The sequence below is a fragment of the Hylobates moloch genome, unplaced genomic scaffold (assembly GCF_009828535.3).
Source record: "Hylobates moloch isolate HMO894 unplaced genomic scaffold, HMol_V3 SCAFFOLD_18, whole genome shotgun sequence".
NCBI classification, from domain to species: domain Eukaryota; kingdom Metazoa; phylum Chordata; class Mammalia; order Primates; family Hylobatidae; genus Hylobates; species Hylobates moloch.
The window spans coordinates 37,917,911-37,939,078 of NW_026652293.1; the positions used below are offsets into that span (position 1 = coordinate 37,917,911).

The 21,168-nt window shown below is 36.5% G+C and overlaps 2 protein-coding genes across 3 annotated transcripts in view; one reads left to right on the forward strand and one right to left on the reverse strand.

Moving 5' to 3' along the window:
- The window catches only part of ITGB3BP (integrin subunit beta 3 binding protein), a 102,218-nt gene extending 97,842 nt beyond the window's left edge, over positions 1 to 4,376 (forward strand). The window contains exon 9 of the mRNA XM_058430886.1: positions 4,304 to 4,376. The gene's annotated coding sequence lies outside the window, so the exon portion shown is untranslated. The remainder of the gene's footprint in view (positions 1 to 4,303) is intronic.
- ALG6 (ALG6 alpha-1,3-glucosyltransferase) overlaps positions 1 to 21,168 on the reverse strand; it is a 72,433-nt gene that overhangs the window by 14,037 nt on the left and 37,228 nt on the right. For both annotated transcript variants that reach the window (XM_058430881.1, XM_058430882.1), the window contains exons 5-12: positions 19,836 to 19,924; positions 17,977 to 18,059; positions 17,253 to 17,317; positions 12,737 to 12,922; positions 12,007 to 12,142; positions 9,926 to 10,011; positions 8,081 to 8,165; positions 4,741 to 4,811 (exon numbers count right to left, since the gene is read on the reverse strand). In XM_058430881.1, the coding sequence (XP_058286864.1) occupies positions 4,741 to 4,811; positions 8,081 to 8,165; positions 9,926 to 10,011; positions 12,007 to 12,142; positions 12,737 to 12,922; positions 17,253 to 17,317; positions 17,977 to 18,059; positions 19,836 to 19,924 (801 nt within the window). The remainder of the gene's footprint in view (positions 1 to 4,740; positions 4,812 to 8,080; positions 8,166 to 9,925; positions 10,012 to 12,006; positions 12,143 to 12,736; positions 12,923 to 17,252; positions 17,318 to 17,976; positions 18,060 to 19,835; positions 19,925 to 21,168) is intronic.

Sequence of the window (21,168 nt, forward strand, 5' to 3'; positions counted from 1 at the left end):
CGAGGTCAGGAGTTCAAGACCAGCCTGGCCAACATAGTGAAACCCTACCTCTACTAAAAATGCAAAAATTAGCCTGGTGTGGTGGCACGCACCTGTAGTCCCAGCTACTCGGGAGGCTGAGGCAGGAGAATCACTTGAACCCGGGAGGCGGAGGTTGCAGTGAGCTGAGACCGCACCATTGCACTCCAGCCTGGGTGACAGAGTGAGACTCCGTCTCAGAAAAAAAAATTAGGCAAAGGATTTAAATAGGCTTGTCTCTGAAGAAGATAGACATATTGTGCCAACAAGCACATAAAGAGATGCTCAATATCATTAGTCGTTAGGGATATGCAAATCAGAATCACAATGAGATACCACTCATATCCACTAGCATGGCTATAATCAAAATGATGGAAAATAACAAGTGCTATCAAGGATATGGAGAAATTGAAGCCTTCATATATTATTAGTGGGAATGTTAAGTGGTGCAGCCACTGTGGAAAAGTTTGATGGTTCCTCAATAAGTTAAATACAGAATTGCCATGTGACTCAGCAATTCTACTCCTGAGTATAGACTCAAACAAAAACTTGCACATGAGTATTCACAGTGGCACTATTCACAACAGCCAAAAGGTGGAAACAACCCAATGTCCATCAACTGATGACTGATGAACAACATGTAGTGTATCGATGCAACGCAGTACTATTTAGGCATAAAAAAGAACACAGTTCTGATACAACATGGATGAACCTTGAAAATATTAAGAAGCTAGACACAAAAGACCACATATCATATGATTCCATTTATAGGAAATATCCAGAGTAGACAAATCCACAGAGATTTGCAGAAAGCAGATTGGTGGTTAGAGGGACTCGGGGGAAGGGAAAATGGAGAGGGACTGCTTTGGGTATGGGATTTCCTTTTGCGGTGATGAAGATGTTCTGGAAGTAGATAGTGGTGATGCTTCCACAACAGTGTGAATGTACTAATTGACAATGTAAAATTTATGCTATGTGTACTTTACCACAATTTTAAAAATATAATTTTAAATACTTCTTTTAAAAAATGAATTATCAGCCAGGCACAGTGGCTCATGTCTGTAATCCCAGCATTTTGGGAGGCCAAGGCAGGGGGATCAGTTGAGGTCAGGAATTCGAGACCAGCCTGGCCAACATGGTGAAACCCTTTCTCTCCCAAAAAATACAAAAATTAGCTGGGCGTGGTGGTGCACGTCTGTAGTCTCAGCTACTGGGGAGGCTGAGGTGGGAGAATCGCTTGAACCCAGGAGGCAGAGGCTGCAGTGAGCCAAGATCATGCCACTGTACTCTAGCATGGTGACAGAGTAAGACCCTGCCTGAAAAAAAAAAGAAAATGCATTATCCCTACTTGCCTTTAGTTCTCCTCTCATTTTTTCTATTTTTTTTCCTTTGTTTTTTGAGATGGAGTTTTGCTCTCCTTGCCCAGGCTGGAGTGCAATGGTGCAACCTTGGCTCACTGCAACCTCCGCCTCCTGGTTCAAGTGATACTCCTGCCTCAGCCTCCCGAGTAGCTGGGATTACAGGCATGCACCACCACACCCAGCTAATTTTGTATTTTTAGTAGAGACGGGGTTTCTCCATGTTGGTCAGGCTGGTCTCAAACTCCTGACCTCAGATGATCCACCCACCCGGGCCTCCCAAAGTGCTGGGATTACAGGCATGAGCCACCGCGCCCAGCCCATTTTTTTCTTAACCCTACCTAATAAGGCTTCTTCCTGCATTGCTCCACCAACACAGGCCCTACCAAAGTCACCAGTGACTTCCACATTGCTAAGGCAAATAATACATTCTCAGCCCTCATCTTATTTGACCTATTAGCAGCATCTGATGCAACTTACCACCTCATTTCCTTAAAACAAGTACTGGGATACATGTGCAGAACATGCAGGTTTGTTACATAGGTATACACATGCCATGGTGGTTTGCTGCACCCATCAACCCGTCATCTACATTACGTATTTCTTCCTAATGCTACCCCTCCCCTAGCCCCCCACCCCCAACAGACTGGTGTGTGATGTTCCCCTCCCTGTTTCCATGTGTTCTGATTGTTAAACTCCCACTTATGAGTGAGAACATGTGGTGTTTGGTTTTCTGTTGCTGTGTTAGTTTGCTGAGAATGATGGTTTCCAGCTTCATCCATGTCCCTGCAAAGGACATGAACTCATTCTTCTTTATGGCTACATAGTATTCCATGGTGTGTATGTGCCACATTTTCTTAATCCAGTCGATCATTGATGGGCATCTGGGTTTGTTCCAAGTCTTTGCTATTGTGCATAGTGCTGCAATAAACATACGTGTGCATGTGTCTTTATAGTAGAATGATTTCTAATCCTTTGGGTATATACCCAGTAATGGGATTGCTGGGTCAAATGATTTATAATCCTTTGGATATATACTCAGTAATGGGATTGCTAGGTCAAATGGTATTTTCTGGTTCTAGATCCTTGAGGAATCACCACACTGTCTTCCACAATGGTTGAACTAATTTACACTCCCACCAACAGTGTAAAAGCATTCCTATTTCTCCACATCCTCTCCAGTATCTGTTGTTTCCTGACTTTTTACTGATCGCTGAGGCAGGAGAATCGCTTGAACTAGGGAGGCGAAGGTTGTGGTGAGCCGAGATTGCGCCATTGCACTCCAGCTTGGGAAACAAAAGCAAAACTCCATCTCAAAAATAATAATAAAATAAAATAAAGGCCGGGCGCCGTGGCTCACGCCTGTAATCCCAGCACTTTGGGAGGCCGAGGCGGGTGGATCACGAGGTCAGGAGATCGAGACCACGGTGAAACCCCGTCTCTACTAAAAATACAAAAAAATTAGCCGGGTACGGTAGCGGGCGCCTGTAGTCCCAGCTACTAGGGAAGCTGAGGCAGGAGAATGGCGTGAACCCGGGAGGCGGAGCTTGCAGTGAGCCGAGATTGCGCCACTGCACTCCAGCCTGGGCGACAGAGCGAGACTCCGTCTCAAAATAATAATAACAATAATAATAATAAAATAAAATAAAATTGCAACCTCTACCTGCATCCCATCCTCCAGTACTCCCAATTACTCTTGTTCTGTTTCATTTCTCTGTCATGGTATTTATTACCTTCTAACACACTCACTTCTTTTTTTTTTTTTTAATAAGTGACTATCTTTAAGAATGATAGCTAAGAAGGCAGGGATTTTTGTCTAGAATATATCCCAAGTGCACAAAACAGTGCCTGATAAATAGAAGGCACTCAACAAATATTTATTGAATGAAATATTTGTTTAATGATATGATTAGCTGGGACCAGGTCAAAAGGAACTTTTACTTTTTTTTTTTTTGAGACGGAGTCTCACTCTGTTGCCCAGGCTGGAGTGCAGTGGTGCGATCTCAGCTCACTGCAACCTCCACCTCCTGGGTTCAAGCAATTCTCCTGCCTCAGCCTCCCAAGTAGCTGGGATTACAGGTGCCCACCACCATGCCCGGCTAATTTTTTTGTATTTTTAGTAGAGACAGGGTTTCACCGTGTTAGCCAGGATGGTCTTGATCTCCTGACCTCATGATCTGCCTGCCTCGGCCTCCCAAAGTGCTGGGATTACAGGCTTGAGCCACCAGGCCCAGCCCAAAAGGAACTTTTAATGCAAACTGTAAAACCATTTACCAAAAATAGATTGAAGCCATGCACTGTTACAAATAATCTAGATGCATTTGTAGAAAATGAACCCCTAGAAGTTCAGTGTCTGAGAACTAATCTGGTCAGATTACAGGTCCTGAATGAGCTGCCTTTCTATGAATATAAATTCTGGGGAAATATATTAATACATGTTTGAAAGTAATGCCTCTTCACAGTTTCATCCCCTGGTACCAGTGATTTGTGTAGGGTCAGCCTAGCCTCATATAATAGTGGTAAGCTCTAACTCAGGTTGGGCCTCAGAGGATGGCATTAAGCAGTCTTTCCAGCCTACAATGATATGAGACTGTTTTATTTAGAGCCAAGAAGCCTTCTACACAGGCCAGCCCAGCTCTACACTAAGGTTTTAGTCCAAAGCTCCAACTAATAAAAGCCATACTGCCTGCCATTTGTCATTGGTCATTCTATACATGTATCTTCCACAAGATCCTAGTGAACATAGGGTGAGGGGTAGAGCAGTAGTGGGTTGGGATTGACCTAGAGGAGGATTTCGGTATTCCAAAGGGTTCTATGCAAATACTATTTTAATATTAGGATATCATATTCCCAGCTGTCATCCACTGCTTTCTATGAACACCAGGAAAAGAATTTAATGCTTCTAAAACAAAGTTTTAGAAGCATAGGGTCTAAACTAAGCTTGTGGCAAAAAAGAGAAAGAAGGCAACATACAAAAGACCCCATGGAAGTAAATGGAAAGAAGAAGGCTACTGAATAGATGTGGAAATGAATGAAATGAAAAAGCAAAGATGACAAACAGGCTCCAATCTGATGAAAACCTCTTTGAAGGATATATTTTTTATTAGCATGTAGAAAATATAAGTGAAAGAACAGGAAGAAAGTACTATTATGTCAATAATATTCTACCAAAATTTTTCAGTTTAAAATACATTTTATAAAGAAAATCAAAATTTCTGGAAAAAAACACGACTATGAAATCGTTTTATGCAAAGATATAATATTTGTGTGGTTTTGTTTTGCATTCAAATGTGTATTTGTATGTAAATTATAAAGTTATATTATAAACACATAATAAACACATACTTCAAACGTTTCTACTTACAGTGATACCAAGAGAATGGATTTTTCATGTACTTGGAAAGAAAATAAAAAGAATGATAGTGCACAGCTAACCTTTAAGAAAAAAGGGGGGAAAATGAGATATAACAACTTGTGAAATAGCATATCAAGTTAATTATAGAATCTAAATAAAAATCATTTCAAATGAAAGTTGAAAGTTTATTAAAGCTCTATTTAGAAGTAAAATACAAACAACACTAGTAAGCATATTTTAATCAAAAAATTGACATATTTTTTCAAAAAAATGATTATAAAGCTTTATTTAACCATCTAAGTTCATTATAACTCAGTTATTAATAAACAGAACTAGTAAATACCTCAGACACAACAATCATACATTCATCCTCCCTTGGAATCTCGGACAACTTAAATTTAAAAGCATGGAAGACAAGAAGGTCAGAATCTAAAATTGGCAAAACAAATCTATTTTGGTGTTTTAAAACATGCACTTCAATAAAATATATTAATGTTTTATAAATTAATCACGTGCTAGAGTTTTAAATAAAAAATTATCTATTTTGAGAAGTTTATATTCTGCAAATTAGATATGGATAAATATCCAGTTCTCTCAAGCAAAAACCTTGAATCTTATCCATGCTACACATCTAACCTTCATCAGCAAATGCTATCTACAGCACCTCCTAAATACAAAATCCATCCACTTCTCTCCATTCCCCTCTGCTAAGGGTGGCAGAGGAGTGGTCTAAGCCACCCTCCACCTTTGTAGTAGTGCAATAATCTCCTAATTGGTAACACTCCTGCCTCTTGATAGTCCATTCTCCAAACAGCTACCATATCAGATCATGTAATTTTCCTGTTTAAAATCCTCCAATAGCTTCCTATTATACTTAGAAAAAAATCCCAATGCCTATAAGATCTGAACTCATCTCTTGTATCTCCCTCACTCATTTTACAGCAGCCACTTCATTCCTTTCCTTTTGCCAAATGTGTTCCTGCCTTAAGGAAAAATATGATTCTATCAAGTCAGGGCCCAGATCTTCTTGTGATTGGCTCCTTCTGGTTGGTCATTCACTTTTTGGCTCAAATGCCGCTTCTCTAGAAAGGTTTCCTTTACTCAATCTAAGTGTCCCCTAATCCCATTCCATCAGCTCTCTTTTCACATACCACTACTTTTTTTTTTTTTTTTGAGATGGAGTTTCACTCTTGTTGCCCAGGCTGGAGTACAGTGGCGCAATCTCTGCCCACCGCAACCTCCGCCTCCCAGGTTCAAGCGATTCTCCTGCCTCAGCCTCCCAGTAGCTAGGATTACAGGCATGCACCACCATGCCCGGCTAATTTTGTATTTTTAGTAGAGACAGGGTTTCTCCATGGTGGTCAGGCTGGTCTCGAACTCCTGACCTCAGGTGATCCACCCGCCTTGGCCTCCCAAAGTGCTGGGATTACAGGTGTGAGCCACCATGCCCGGCCAACACTACTTTCTTCATAGCACTCATTACTCCCAGATGCTTTCTTGTTAATGGATTTATTTTGTTTATTGTCCATCTCCTGCCACTAGCATGGAAGGCCCCAAGTAAGAGAGCAGGGATGTCATCTGTCATTCCTTTACATGCCAGTACCTAGAGGCGGACCTGGCATATGAGAGGGCACTAAATACCTGAAAAATTAAATATAAATCCTTTTGCTGTTATACATATACCAGTATTCATGCTATCAATTACCTCAATTATAGATTTATATTGAGATATAATTCAGGCAAACATGATTGAAAGGAAAATACTTTTAAAATAATTATAATAGGAAATGTTCTTAAAACTCTCAGAAGTATACAATAAGATTCAAAGCATGATTAACAAAAACAAAATAACAAAAATCTTACATTTAAAAAGTTTTAACACAATGGCTTCTTTTAAAACATACCAAACTGAAAAAAATCAGAAAATTAAGAAAAAGAAAATGTTTTTTCTGGCTTATAATCCTAAAAGTAATAATCTCTAACACTGCTAAAGTTACCCAAACTCTGAAATTCTATTCCATTATCTTTGAAATATACATTTATTTAGCATTCTATTTCCTAGAAAAACAACAATCTATCACAAGCTTGGAAGATATTTCAGGTTAAGCCTAGTGAAGACATCAGAGCATTACACCATATCCATTCTGTTCTAACTATCCAATAGAATATTAACAACAGATGACTTGGTATGCTCAGAGTTCATTCACAGAATCAAACAACACAAATCATCAATAAAAAGATAATTAAAAAAGAAAAGAGGAACATAAAGCTATCCTTTTTGCATTGTGGTAATGAGATGCACTTTTGAAGTATTTCACTGTTACGTTCTTTTCTGGCTTGTTTTTATCCAATGTACTTACATGGCAGTCCCAGACCTGGAACCCTAATTTCTAAATGTTGCCTCACATAAGTCCAGTAGGTCTTACTGTTTTCAGAAACTAAATGTTCTTGATAGTTTAAAAGGCATTTTTTAAATGTCATCTTATAGACCATGGCACACAGGAACACAATTTTAAATGCCACAGAAACACAACCAAGAAGACTTTGTAAAGCTACTCAGAAAAACCCTAAACTATAGAAAATGCACCTAGTCCATCTTCAAACTGACACAAGTCATCCTCCTAAAACAGAGATCTGCCCCCTCCCCTTCTCAAAAATATGTTTTAGTTTCTCTTGCACACAAATCAAACTCCAAACCTTTTCAACCAAGATATTCAAGGTCTTCGATAATTTGGTCAATTTTTACCCTTATCTTTCACTATATCCTCTCCTACTCTCAACACATACACACAAAACTCACACAAGTTATATTGTTTAATAGCTATTCCCAGAATATCCTGTGTCCTTTCCCACCTCTGGACCTTCAACTTCTTCCTCCTGTTTTGAACTTCTCTTCTGCTATATAACCTGCTGTTCTAATCTTGCCCCACTTTCAATTTTGGGCTCAAATCCCACTTGCCCTAAACAGCATTCTAAAATCTCCCCCTAAGATAATATCTCCCTTTCCCACACCATCATAGGACTTCATTTGTACCTGATAGAACTTAATACCATCTGTTTTATAGCATAACTATTTAAGCTACTTAAGTTCATTGCCACTGTTTTCTACTTTGTAGTCCCTCATTAACTAATATGAAACAAATTAAATAGTTGAATTAACTAAAAGAGTATTGATTGCTTAGCTTAGTGTCTAACACAGAAGCTAAGTATAGGAAACATCCAATAAATGTCTGCCAAATAAATGAATGTCTTGTTTCCCAACCCAGTAAATCCTGTGCAGACCATGAAAATAATTTTTAAAAGATCAGTTGTGGCAAGAATTCAGTATCTAAAGTAATGAAAAACTTACCAGTGTAAATTTGAATCCTTTGGCAGAGGGCTGAAGTATTAATTTTATGCATGCAGGAAGCAGGCTCAAAAACGTAAAACAAAAGCTAAAAAATTAATAAAAATCAAATATTTGTCTTCTTTGTAGAGGTATAAATCTAGCTTAAATAAGGAAATATTTTTTAAATATAAGGATCATATTATTTATCAACTTAAGTTGATTTCAAACTCTATATTTATTAAATTTAAAGATGAAATAACATTTAAACAAAATCTACACATTTATATATATATATACTTTTATACACGATTACATAATATAGTCCAAACATGATAAAACTAAATATTGCTTCTGTTATTTTAGTATTTAATATCATGTACAGAAAATATACAAAGATACATAGTTGAAGGTCAATTATCAAACACTCAAAATAAGAAAACATAATGAAGTATAAGAGAGAATGCTATATCTGTAACACAAACATTCATAAACTTTACTCACAAAAGAGTCTCTTTAGCCCTCATTTCACAAATGTTGATTATCTGATTTTCAAGCCCATGGTAAATCATAAAGAACAAGGTGCAAAGGGAGCAGGAAGATACTAGAGCTTCTCCTAATGATGGCTAATGGGTGGGAGGAAAAAGAACTAGAAAAAGCAGACAGACTCAACAAGCAAAGTGGCCTGGAACCATTTAGCACTACGGGAAATAGCCCCTGAAAGCCCTGAAAACAAGTATATAACCTAATACAATAACTGATTTTTTCCAGTTGTAGATTTTGACTTGTCAACTTGGCTAGGCTGAACTAAGGTCCCTAGAATTCTCTTCCTGTATGCCTTTGTTAGGGTGGGCTACAAGGGAAATTCTCATAAGATCTGGAAGACAGAGGCCACACCCATCTCATCTCCCAGTTATCTGAACACTAATCTGCTGTGAAAGAATTTTGCAGATGTAAAACCCCTACTCAGTTGATTTTAAATTAATCAAAAGGGAGCTTGTCCTGAGGCGCCTAACTTAATTAGATCAAAGCCCTTTAAAAGACGGCTGAGGCCTTCCCTAGCAGCATCTGGGTCTGAATTGCTCTTCCTTCCCCCTAGATATTCCCTCCTGACTGCATCTGGGTCTGAATTGCTCTTCCTTCCCCCTAGATATTCCCTCCTGACTGCCTGCCTTGTGACTTCTGTTTTGCTTAGCTAGGCCCTACAACTGTATAAGCCAATTCCTTGTCATGAATTCACACACACACAGTACACAGTGATCTCCTACTCCTACTTCTTGGATTGATCCTGACTGATACACACTGAATATCATGACTCTTCAACATAATATTAATCATATTTAATGTACTCTCTGTTCAAGGAGAGAAGAAGGTAACAATTCAGAAAAACCTTCACATAAAATAATTCAAGTGGAAGAGTTTTATTGTACAGAGCAATAGGTCCGTTATGTGGAAAATCCTCTAAAGAAAAACACCTCGGCTGGGTGCAGTGGCTCCTGCCTGTAATCCCAGCACTTTGGGAGGCCGAGGTGGGTGGATCACCTGAGGTCAGGAGTTCAAGACCGGCCTGGCCAAAACGGTGAAACCTCATCTTTACTAAAATACAAAAATTAGCTGGCTATGTGGCAGGAGCCTGTAATCCCAGCTACTCTGGAGGCTGGGGCAGGAGGATCACTTGAACCCAGGAGGCAGAGATTGCAGTGAGCCAAGCTCGAGCCACTGCACTCCAACCTGGGTAACAGAGCCAGACACCGTCTCAAAAAAAAAAAAGAAAAACACCTCATTCCCTAATGATGCCAAATAAATAATACCATAATGCTTTTAAAGAGTAACTTATAAAATACTACATACAAACTTTCTTTCTCTTACCTCATTATTAATTGGATGTGACGTGGCAAAATATCCTTAATCTTCAGAAAGACATTGAAGCTGCACCAAATATTGGCTACTTTATCCTTAAAAGAGATTTGTTAGCTTTACATTCTGGTATAATTGAAAGAAATATTAAAGCCCATGAAGTACAGCCCATAATCTCTAATAAATTTTTTGAGATGTGAAACTTTTAGTCACAATTATAACTAAACAGATTAAATCCTCCAGGAATAAACATATACGCACACACTGTCTCAAGCGTTTTTCATTTTTATGCAGGGCAGTTGATCAAAAGCATTGGCCCATGATAATCCAGACATTCCCAAATACTTAATAGTTTTCAAAGAGCAGTGCACTATCCCTGAATACTAAAGTCATTCATCTTTGGAAATTTTTCTAAGAAATGTTTTCTCTATAATTTATAGACTACCTATTACATTTGACCCATTTTTATCATACAACTGAATTTACTTAGAGTAACAGAGTAACCTGCTAGCTACTAGCAATGACAATAGCTAATTGCTAATAAATCAAAAAGTCTAAAGACATTAGCAGTTGTGCTAGGATCACTTTCAAAATTAAGTTTGTAACTACAGCTCTCCTGCTGGTGAAATCCATTCTCTACACAGCTGCTTGACTTACAGCTGTGCAGACTTAACATCAAAAAAGTAACTATCACTGACAACTATACCATCCCACTTTCCTCTGCTGGATCAAAGAAAATGCTCTTCAGATTTTGAAGGCAAGAAGTGAATGGAAGAGACTGGCAACATCATCAAACATGTCTGATACTCATTTTTGTAATTATCATGATAAATGCCATTTCTGAAATGGAAGGTAAGGCAAATAATTAGACAGCTTACACAGGGAGTTAAACTTTTCTTTTATGTGTTAGAGGTTATATAAAGAAGAGGTTAGGAAAACAATTTTCAAAGTTCAAATCACAGTTCTGCTAAATACTAGTTATAGGAATCTTTGACCTCAGTTTTCTAATCTGTAAAGTGGAGACAGTAGCTACCACAAAGCTACTGTAAAGATCAAATAAAATTACATGGAAGTGTCTGGCACCTGCTAAGTGGTGGTTATAACAATAGTGATTAGTATCATCACTACCATCATCCTGTTGACATACAGTCACACATTTCTGTTCCTTCACAACACCAAACTCCCATCTTAGTTGCTTTCAAAATGCTGGTTCCATCTTCCTATAAGTCTACTGAAAGATATTCTATAGAAATTTATATATTCAAAACTTAGGAAAATATGCTTTTAAAATTATTTTTAAAAGAAATGTTAGCAAATTATCTATAAATACATTGTTTCTGTCTAACTTTATTAAAAGGCCTTTTTGTTTCAGAAAAATGGTTTGTTTAATTTAATTACCAAATCTAAATGATCAAATTATTCACATAATAAAAGTTTAACAAGAGTGATTAAACTAGCATTAAATGAAATGAAAGATTCTCATTAAAAATTACTATGGATGAAGGTTATATATCTCATAAGAAATTATGAGATCTTCCTGAAGCAAACATGATTATTAGTTTCACAAATAATTTCCTAAGACTAAAAACAGAATATAAACCAAAAAATTACACAGCTGTTAAAATTGCAGCTGAAACTTCTCATGCTGTCTTTCATTACAAACCCTATTTCATTATAAAAACATATAATTGAATTATGGATCTGATGATGGCATAAATATTACCTATTGATGTAATGTACTAAAAAATGCCAGCTGAGCTAGGAGTTATATAATGGATTAAATAACTAGCAAGGTGCACACACCCTGTTGTCCCTGCTACTTGGGAGGCAAAGGCGGGAGAATCACTTGAGCCCAGGAGTTCAAGGCTGTAGTGTACCATGATTGCCCCTGCGAATAGCCACTGCCCTCCAGCCTAGGCAACAGCAAGATCCTGTCTCAATCAATCAATTAATCAATCAAGCAATAACTGGCAAGGAATGATTACAGGAGGAAAGTAGCTGAGGTTCCTATTCCTTGTATCTTCTACATGAAACCCCGAAAGGTCACAGGTAAGGTACAGTAACAGAAAGGAGAGTAAAGTTTTTTAACATGCCTCAAATAATCCACGATCAACCGGAAAGAGTCTTCTTAGAACCTGCAGGGTTTGTTCCCTTTCTGTAAAGAATGGCAGCCAGCAGAGAGCGAAGGAAGCCACAACAATACAAGCTAGCTTAACTAGCAACACAAACCTAAAACAAAAACAAAGGTAGGCAGTAAGATAGGGAAAGGTTAGTAATTCTGCAAAATCAACCTGAGTCTCACTGAACATAATACATGCAAATGTATAGTAATGCCAAATCTATGTTACCAATATAGGCTTAAGATGGGAGTCTGCTCAAATCAGAGGTAAAAAATTCACAACAGCTAAGATGTGCACTTCAACAAAGGGACTGGTATCACCATCCTAATTAACATTTATGTTAGATGCCATCCCTATAGGAATAAGGGAATGCATTCATGAAGAAAAATATCAAATGGGGACGTATTTCTAATAAGTATATAATGTAGTAAGCTCTAAAGTGATAAAATCCTACAGCAAAGTTCTAACTAGCCAATCCACACTACCAGTAAATATACATGAATTGAAATATTTCTCTAGTTAGGAAAATTTAAAATAAGATACAGAATATGACTTAATCTCTCTCTTCCCATATACCCTACAGCCAAAATATTTATAAGAAATCACCAAAAGGCAAAGTGAAAGATCACCTTACCCCAAGTAAGTATGCCAGAAAAATTATCTGAAGTAAATTTTTGGATTCTGGTGTTTAAAAGTCACTCACCCCTTTCCTTTGAGGCCTTTTTTAAAACACTTGCCAAGTAAAAAGCAAAAAAATGGCAAGGCGTGGTAAAGTTCCATCTGTTTATAATTCATAGCTAAGCAAAATGCCAGTGACCCTAGCAGGTCGCAGTCACAAGATACTCCAAGAACACCCCACAAAGCAAAGCCAAGACTCACAGAATTATATATGTTTCTGTGTCAAGGAAATTATCTCAATAATCTTTTAAAAAGATAGAGCTTTTAAAAAGCAAATCACATAAGAGATATGCTCTATGAAATGCAAGCTCATAGCATATCTCTTATGTGATTTTAAAATAACATATACAATGAAAGCTATTTCCCAATAGAAATTCAAAGTACTGAAGTGAAGAACAAACATGAAATTATGTATAATAGCATCAAATACATTAAATCTACTGCTAAACAGCAGCTGATTTGTTTTGGTTTAAAAGAGCTCTAAAGATTTAAAACATAGCTTTGTTTCTGTTAGATTACCTCATAATATTATTATAACATACCTAAATCTAGAGAATAAAACAATGTTCCAACAGCAAGTTAAAAAAAAAAATTTACTGAGATCACTACACTTCTTCTATTATATATATTAATAGTATAAAGTAATATATGTACTTAATTAGCAACTAACAACATTGTTAATTAAAACAATATCACAATTAGATTTTCAGTTCAAAATGGTGAGCTAGGCACTAATGTTTACCTCCTCTCCTTCCCGAGAGACTCTTAAAATAATAAGAAAAGGAATTTAAAAGTACAAATTCAGGCCAGGAGCGGTGGCTCATGCCTGTAAACCCAACACTTTGGAAGGCCAAGGCAGGAAGATTGCTTGAGCCAGGCATTTGAGACCAGCCTCAGCAACATGGCAAAACCCCATCTCTACAAAAAAATTTTTAAATTAGCCGAGTGTGGTGGTGCAAGCCTGAAGTCCTAGTTACTCGAGAAGCTGAGGCAGGAGGACTGCTTGAGCCCAGGAAGTTGAGGCTGCAGTGAGCTATGATCATGCCACTGCACTCCAGCTTGGGCAAGAGAGCAAGAAAACAAAAACAAACAAACAAAAAGTATAAATTCACAGCCATAAAGAGAATGGGAGGATCTGTCATAATAGATAAAGATTTCAACATATTTCTGGAAGACAGAAGTGATAACAAATAAAATAGGATGAAGGAAGCCACAGTTTATAGAGTATACGCAGAGGAAACTCAGGGTAGCAAGAAGCCAATCCACCCTGCAAGACCCTAGAGAACTTTGGAAACACCAAGTAGGTTACAATCTTTGAGTAGTATGTGCAGAAGAAAACAAGAGATTAACTGAAAATCCCTAGAGGTAGAAGTCAAATCTTACCCCACTCCCATGCAAAGATTATCTGGCAGCCAAACATTTACCCCAAGGCAACAAAAGAGGGCATATTTTTCTGAAGAAATAAACTAAACTACCCAGGGCAGCCAGTGTAGAGGTTAGCACTATAATGCAAACCCCTCCACATTCTGACATTTAAGCATCTCAATGCGTGGTGGCCAGCTTGCTCCCCACTTATCCTGTAGTGGACCAATGATATATAGAAGTCACATACAGGTGTTCTTGCCTTATTCTTAAATAAAAATAGATACACTAGGATAAAATAAACATCTATAGAAAACCTATGACAGAAAAAGAATCGAAATGAAAGGGAAACTAAATGACCGTGAAAGAATTAAAATCACTCAGGGAACAGTAGTGAACTTTACCAAAAAAAAAAAAAAAAGTAGTTAAATTCTAATTAGAAGTTAAAAACATACCTAACAAAACAAATGAAATTCGATAGAAGTGTTGGGGATAAACTCAAGATAATCCAACCCATAAAACAAAAGACAAAGAGATGCAAAAGATCTAACATCTGACTAATAGGCTCAAGAAAGAAAAAAGTGAGAAAATCATCAAAAAAAAAATAACAGAATTTAGCATAACAGAAGAACATGAGTCTTCAAAATGTATGGACCCATATACAGTTTGGATATCCAAAACAATTGTGAAAAACACCTATGTCTAAACAAATCACTGTAAAATTTCAGAACCATAAAAATAAATTATAAAAATGGTAATAATAGCAACAAATGTCTATATAATGCTTAGTATCTCCCAGGAAGTGTCTTAAGTGCTTTACAAATATTAATTCATTTAATTCTTAAACTAAGCTTACAAAGTCAGGGTTTCTATTATCCACATTTTGCAAATGAGAAAAGTATATAATGGTTAAAAAATGTGTCCTTACAGCTAGGCGCAGTGGCTCACACCTATTATCCCAGCACTTTGGGAGGCCAAGGTGGGTGGATCACTTGAGGTCAGGAGTTTGAGACCAGCCTGGCCAACATAGTGAAACCCCGTCTCTACTAAAAATACAAAAATTAAGCCGGGCGCGGTGGCTCACGCTTGTAATCCTAGCACTTTGGGAGGCCGAGGCGGGCGGATCACAAGGTCAGGAGATCGAGACCACGGTGAAACCCCGTCTCTACTAAAACTACAAAAAATTAGCCGGGCGTGGTGGCGGGCGCCTGTAGTGCCAGCTACCCGGAGAGGCTGAGGCAGGAGAATGGCGTGAACCCGGGAGGCGGAGCTTGCAGTGAGCCGAGATTGCGCCACTGCACTCCAGCCTGGGCGACAGAGCGAGACTCCGTCTCAAAAAAAAAAAAAAAAAAAATTAACAGGGTGTGGTGGCACACGCCTATAATCCCCAGTTACTTAGGAGGCTGAGGCAGGAGTATCGCTTGAACCCAGGAGGCGGAGGTTGCAGTGAGCCAAAATCACGCCATTGCATTCCAGCATGGGGGACAAGGGCGAAACTCCGAAACTCCATCTCAAAAGAAAAAAATGTATCCTTACAAGATAGCATATGCCTGAAAGCCTTCAGAGTTTAACTCAAATCACAGTGGACATACTACTACAAATTTTCCAGAATGGCTAATTTGAAAACCATTGGCAGTTGGTCAAGATGTAGAGCATCTGGAACTCTTACACCATTGTTATGAGAGTCTTCATTGGTACACACTGCTTTAAAACAATTTGGGATTATCTAAAAATGGACATGTGCATACCCTATAACTCCACAATTCCACTCATAAGAGGAATGTTTATATGTGTACAAGGAGATATTTATAAGATGTTCATGGCAGCATTATTCATCATGGCCCAAACCAGGAAACAACCCAAATTACTCTCTCAGTGATAGAATTACATGTATTCATGCAATGGAATATCGTAAAGCAATGAAAGTGAACACTGAATTCACTTTCATAGATTTTTAACGAACTGCAGCTACACACAACTACATGAATATATCTCATAAACAAAATGTTCAGCCCAAAACATCAAACACAAAAGAATGCTTACTGTGTTGTCCCTTTCATATAAAATTCAAAAAAGGGGAAAACTACAGCATTAGTAGTTAGTTCAGGGGTACCATTTGGAAAGGAGGAGGGAGAAGGATGGGGAGGTGTACAAGGGTAGTTTTTGGATACTAGTAATGTTCTATTTCTTGACATGAGTGGTAGTTTGCCAACTCACTGAGCTGCACATTTATATTTTGCATAGTTTTCTGTATGAGTGTCACATTTCAAAGTAAATATAGTTTTAAAACTCTGGTAAATAACTTTTTTTCCTTTTCTATCACTGTTCTTGACATTATCAGAGTATTTGATAGCCATGATCCCATAAACAATGTCAAAATTTTTAAAAAACTAAATTAGTAAAGTGGACAGAATATAAAATATATGATAAAAACAACTACAGACTTGAATATCTTTTATTTGTAAGTCCTTTGACAGATACACCTATTAGTGTTATTATAACTAAAACAAGACTGGCATCAAAAGGAAAAGCTGTTAATTAAATAATCATGTTGCTATGTAATGTTGTCTTTTTTTCCTTTAAGAGAGATAGAGACAGGTAATAACATTCAATATATTATAAGACAAATTAGACAGATATATACAGATCTTTATCAATTTATTCTCTAATCTAAGCTTTGTTTGAATGTTCCTTATTTTAGGCATCAAAAAAATACACATATAAAAGCCATATTTTGATTATCAGTTTTAGTTTCCTGAAGCTTCTAGCTACTACTATCTGATAGAAAAAAAATTTTAAAACTCATAAAACTGTAAGATCATTCTCCTTTTTTCATGTCAGATAACATTTACAAAGGACAGACGACGTGTTATACTTTAGAATTACTAGAGTATAACCATACTTGGCACTCTTTTTCCAACACCCCGGAAAGAGCTAATCATTTACCAACATTTTGTTCCCAAGCCAAACAATATGAAAAAGCAATTCTACTTTTAATAAATCTGTACTTTACCTTTCAAATAAAAGCTTAGTGAAGAGATTCTTTTATATTATTGTGAAATAGTTTATATAAGCAAGCACTCTATCAAATAAGACATTACTAGACGACAGCATTGTAAACACTGAGTCTAGATTTCATAATATGCAACTGACTTCATTTCTACGTTGGTAAAGGATACTGAAAATGTCCATAGTCTATAAGAATAAGGCCTGGATACAGCAAGATGCATAATGCATTAGCAATCTGTAAAGAAAAATATTGTGAGATAAGAAAGTAATCTGTTACACAAATCAAGCAGGGTAAAAGTGTGGTTTTTATCTAACACATTAGCAAATGTTCCCCTTTTCCAGAGGTGTTACATTTTCTTTTTATAAAATATTCAATTTTTATAAAACAACTCTTTAGACAATGAAGTTTTCATGGAGGTGACATTGGACACTTCCATAAAAAGGAAAAACAAAACCACTAAAAGGTTTTGTCAGAGGAAGTACTTTCAGATATACAAATTGGAGAAGTCAATCTAATGTTAACTTATCTAAAATGACCAAAAATAATATTTGATAACTATGAACTGAGAATATACAACTTTTCAAAATGCCTTTCAGTTTGGTCAATCTCACAAGCCAGCTCAAAATTCAGCTTTACCAGTGAAGTAACAAATACAGCATGGCATGTAGTTCAACAGTACATAACTTCCAAAATTCAGTGTATCTTAGTAGTACACTAAAATAATTAATCACTGTAAGATAAGTTGATGTTTTTGAAGTGAAAATCAATAGAAGATACAATATTCCTAATTACTCTCTTTCCAAAAGCATGGCTTCTCTAAGCTCTATACTTAATAGTTAGACTAATAAAGAACACATTTCAGAGACGAAATGTCAGGCTGCTTGAAAACCTACCTTTTTCTTAGTTGAGATTTCTTTTAAACAACAACAGTACAAAACCACTGCAGGTATGTAAATCAGCACATCAGCAATTAAAACTGAAAACACAAGTAAATAACTTTAAACATGAATCCATCAGGATTTACAGCTACCCATTAACTGCCTCCCTTCCTCCAATATAGATTGAGAATTCATTAACACAAGGTTCTTGCCCCACTATGGAAAAGTCCTTTACACAGTCAGCCCTTTTCAATCCCTTCACCTGTGACTAATTTCAATTGCTGTATTGCAAAGGAGTCTCTTAATTTTCTCTAACAAATTCGCACATTTAGTCAATCAGATGTATCTAACATTCTCTCTTTGCTCTAACTTGGACTTAAAAATTAAAAATATTCAAAGCAAGGAAATATTTTTTTCCTCAAGCTATATACTCTAAATTTTCTAGTATAAAGAATAACTGAAGTGTAGTGATGTGTAAGAAAATATTTTTAAAATGTTAGTCTTTATTGAAAAAATATAAACTTTTGCTAATTAATGCATATAAAGAGCTTGAGAAACCTAGGTGGGGAAAAAACTGAAAAAAAAAATACTAAAAAAAGAAAAGCAATTCATAATTTTGAACACGCAGTCCTTTAGAACAAAGAAAAATAAATACATAAGTTCTTCAAATGTATAACACAGCTGTCTAAAGAGCTTATTTTTTTCTTATATCTCACTAAGTATAGTGTCAAGAAAAAGGTGACAGTAAACTATCAATCTATCAACTGCAATCTATCAATATGTTCAGCTCCAGATGCCACATTAAAGATGACACTGACAAACTGGAACATACCCAAAGGGTGGTCAGACAGAGTCCTCAAAACCATAATCACATTCAACAAATTGCTCATCTAAGGAATAGCCGAAGTATATAGGAATCTCTAACTTAGAGAAGAGGTGACTTCAAATTCCTGTAGGATGTTAGGGATATAAGGGATCAGACTTGTTCTCTGTAACCCTAGAAAACATAATCTGTAATGACTGGTGGAAGTTCAATTTAGGAAGGTAATTTTTAATGACTGGAGCTCTCTGAAAACAGAATAGACTGTCTCTAAAGGTTGTGAGTTCCCTGCAAGTATGGATGTTGGTTCAGAAGCCAAATAATCACCTGGTGAGTATGTGGTTCAGAAAGGATTAAAGCATTGGAGAGGAAAGAGCATTGGTGTGGGAGAGGGAAAGACAGGCAAAACAGGTTATCTCTTGGGCCTAAGATTCCATGACTGGATGAAGTGTAAGGAGAACAAACTCTGACTACATTTAGACTAATTAAGGAAAAGGACTGGGCTAGCATTAAAGCATAAGTCATGTAAAGCTTTTAAAGAAATCTAAGCTTATTACTTTCAAGCTCCTACAACAGCACACACAGATGCTCAATAAACATTTGTTGAGTGGATTATTTAATTTAGAAACTGCACAACAATACAATGTATAAGATGACAAGTGCAAGGTTTGCTTTAAGAAAAAATGAAAGAGATTTAGAATTAGGATATTAAAGCAGCACCCTAAAAAACTAAAGATTCAATTTATAGCTATCTTGCTTCATTTAACTGTGCCTCAGTTTCCTCAGCTTAAAATAAGAATAATAGTATTTATCTCATTTAGGAGTTCAAAGAATTAAGTCAGATAAAAAATGTAAAGCCCCCAGAATTATTCCTTTCTACTCTTTCCTGTTTTAGCTTACATATACATTTGGTCTTGGATCATGTATACAAATATATGTGTATGTGTAATTGCACAATTTTAAAGTCAGTAAGAACAATAATAGTACCTTTACCAGTTTGTCCAAAATTTTTAAAAAATCAAATTTTACATTTCACTACCCATTGCTCTTTTACCTGTTGTACGCATGAAGAGCTTATGTGCCTGACTCTCATATCCACGTGACGTATGGAGAGCAATCCAGTCTGGATTTATAAACGTTGCCCTGCAAATCAAAGCATATATACAGATACTTCATTCCTCATCACTTTTAGCAATAAGGATATTGAAGGATGTATGAATTTATTAATATTTTGAGAATTGGCCATTTCTCTTATAAAGCAAGAGTCAATGCTTAAATTTTACTCTTTTTATTTAATCACGTGAAACTGACTTAAGCTATAAAACAGCATCTACATTGCTTATCTTCCAACAAAACTATGTAAGGTATAACTATAAGCCCTATCTTCACAGTTCTTCCAGTGTAAAAACAATCTGGCGTGTCACATTTCATTTACTAAACACATACTTTATAAAAAGCAATATGCTAGTGTTGACCAGAGGTCATCTTTACAATTTATAATATTTTAGTTATCATAACAATTGGCTATAATAAACAGCTATAATAATCATAAATCACTGCATAAAACTAAACACAATTGTTAAAGATAAATGAAATTTTCAACCGTATTACAATTACCCTGAATACTATAATGATGATGTTTGGGAGTTTATTTTCAATCCATGAAGCTTATTTTTGCAAATATGAAATACACTCATAATGACACTGCATTTAACGACATTTCAGTCAACAATGGACCCTATGTAGGACAATGATCTCATAAGATTATACTACCATATTTTTACTCTAGCTATGTGTTGATATGTTTAAATATACAAATACCATTGTGTTAACAACCGCCTACAGTATTCAGTACAGTGACATGCTGTACAGCTTTGTAGCCTAGGAACAACAGGCTATGCTATATAGCCTAGATATAGTAGGCTATACCATTTTGCCTACTAAAGTACCCTCTATGATGTTTGCACAATGATGAAATCACCTAACCATACATTTCTCAGAATGTATCCCCATCGTGAAGTGACACATGGCTGTAACGTTGAAATTAAACAAGGAAGATGAGTTCATGAGTTCATGTGAAGAGGTTCCTCAAATTTTTGCTGACACACTTCAAATCTAAGACAGAATACCACTACAGAGTAGAACTGGGTCTCTACCAAAACAGAAGTTCCTTATCTTCTATAACTATTCAATTTCTTTAAAAGGAGGAGGAATTCCCATTTTGATCTTCAATCACAAATGAAACACTACAATTATTCTAGTTTCTAACTTGACAGATTAGTCAGTAACCATTTGGATCTATATTTTTCATTTACTTTGAGCTGTTCCAGAAAAAATAGTTTCTTATATACAACACATATTAGATATATTTCTCAGTAGTCCACACA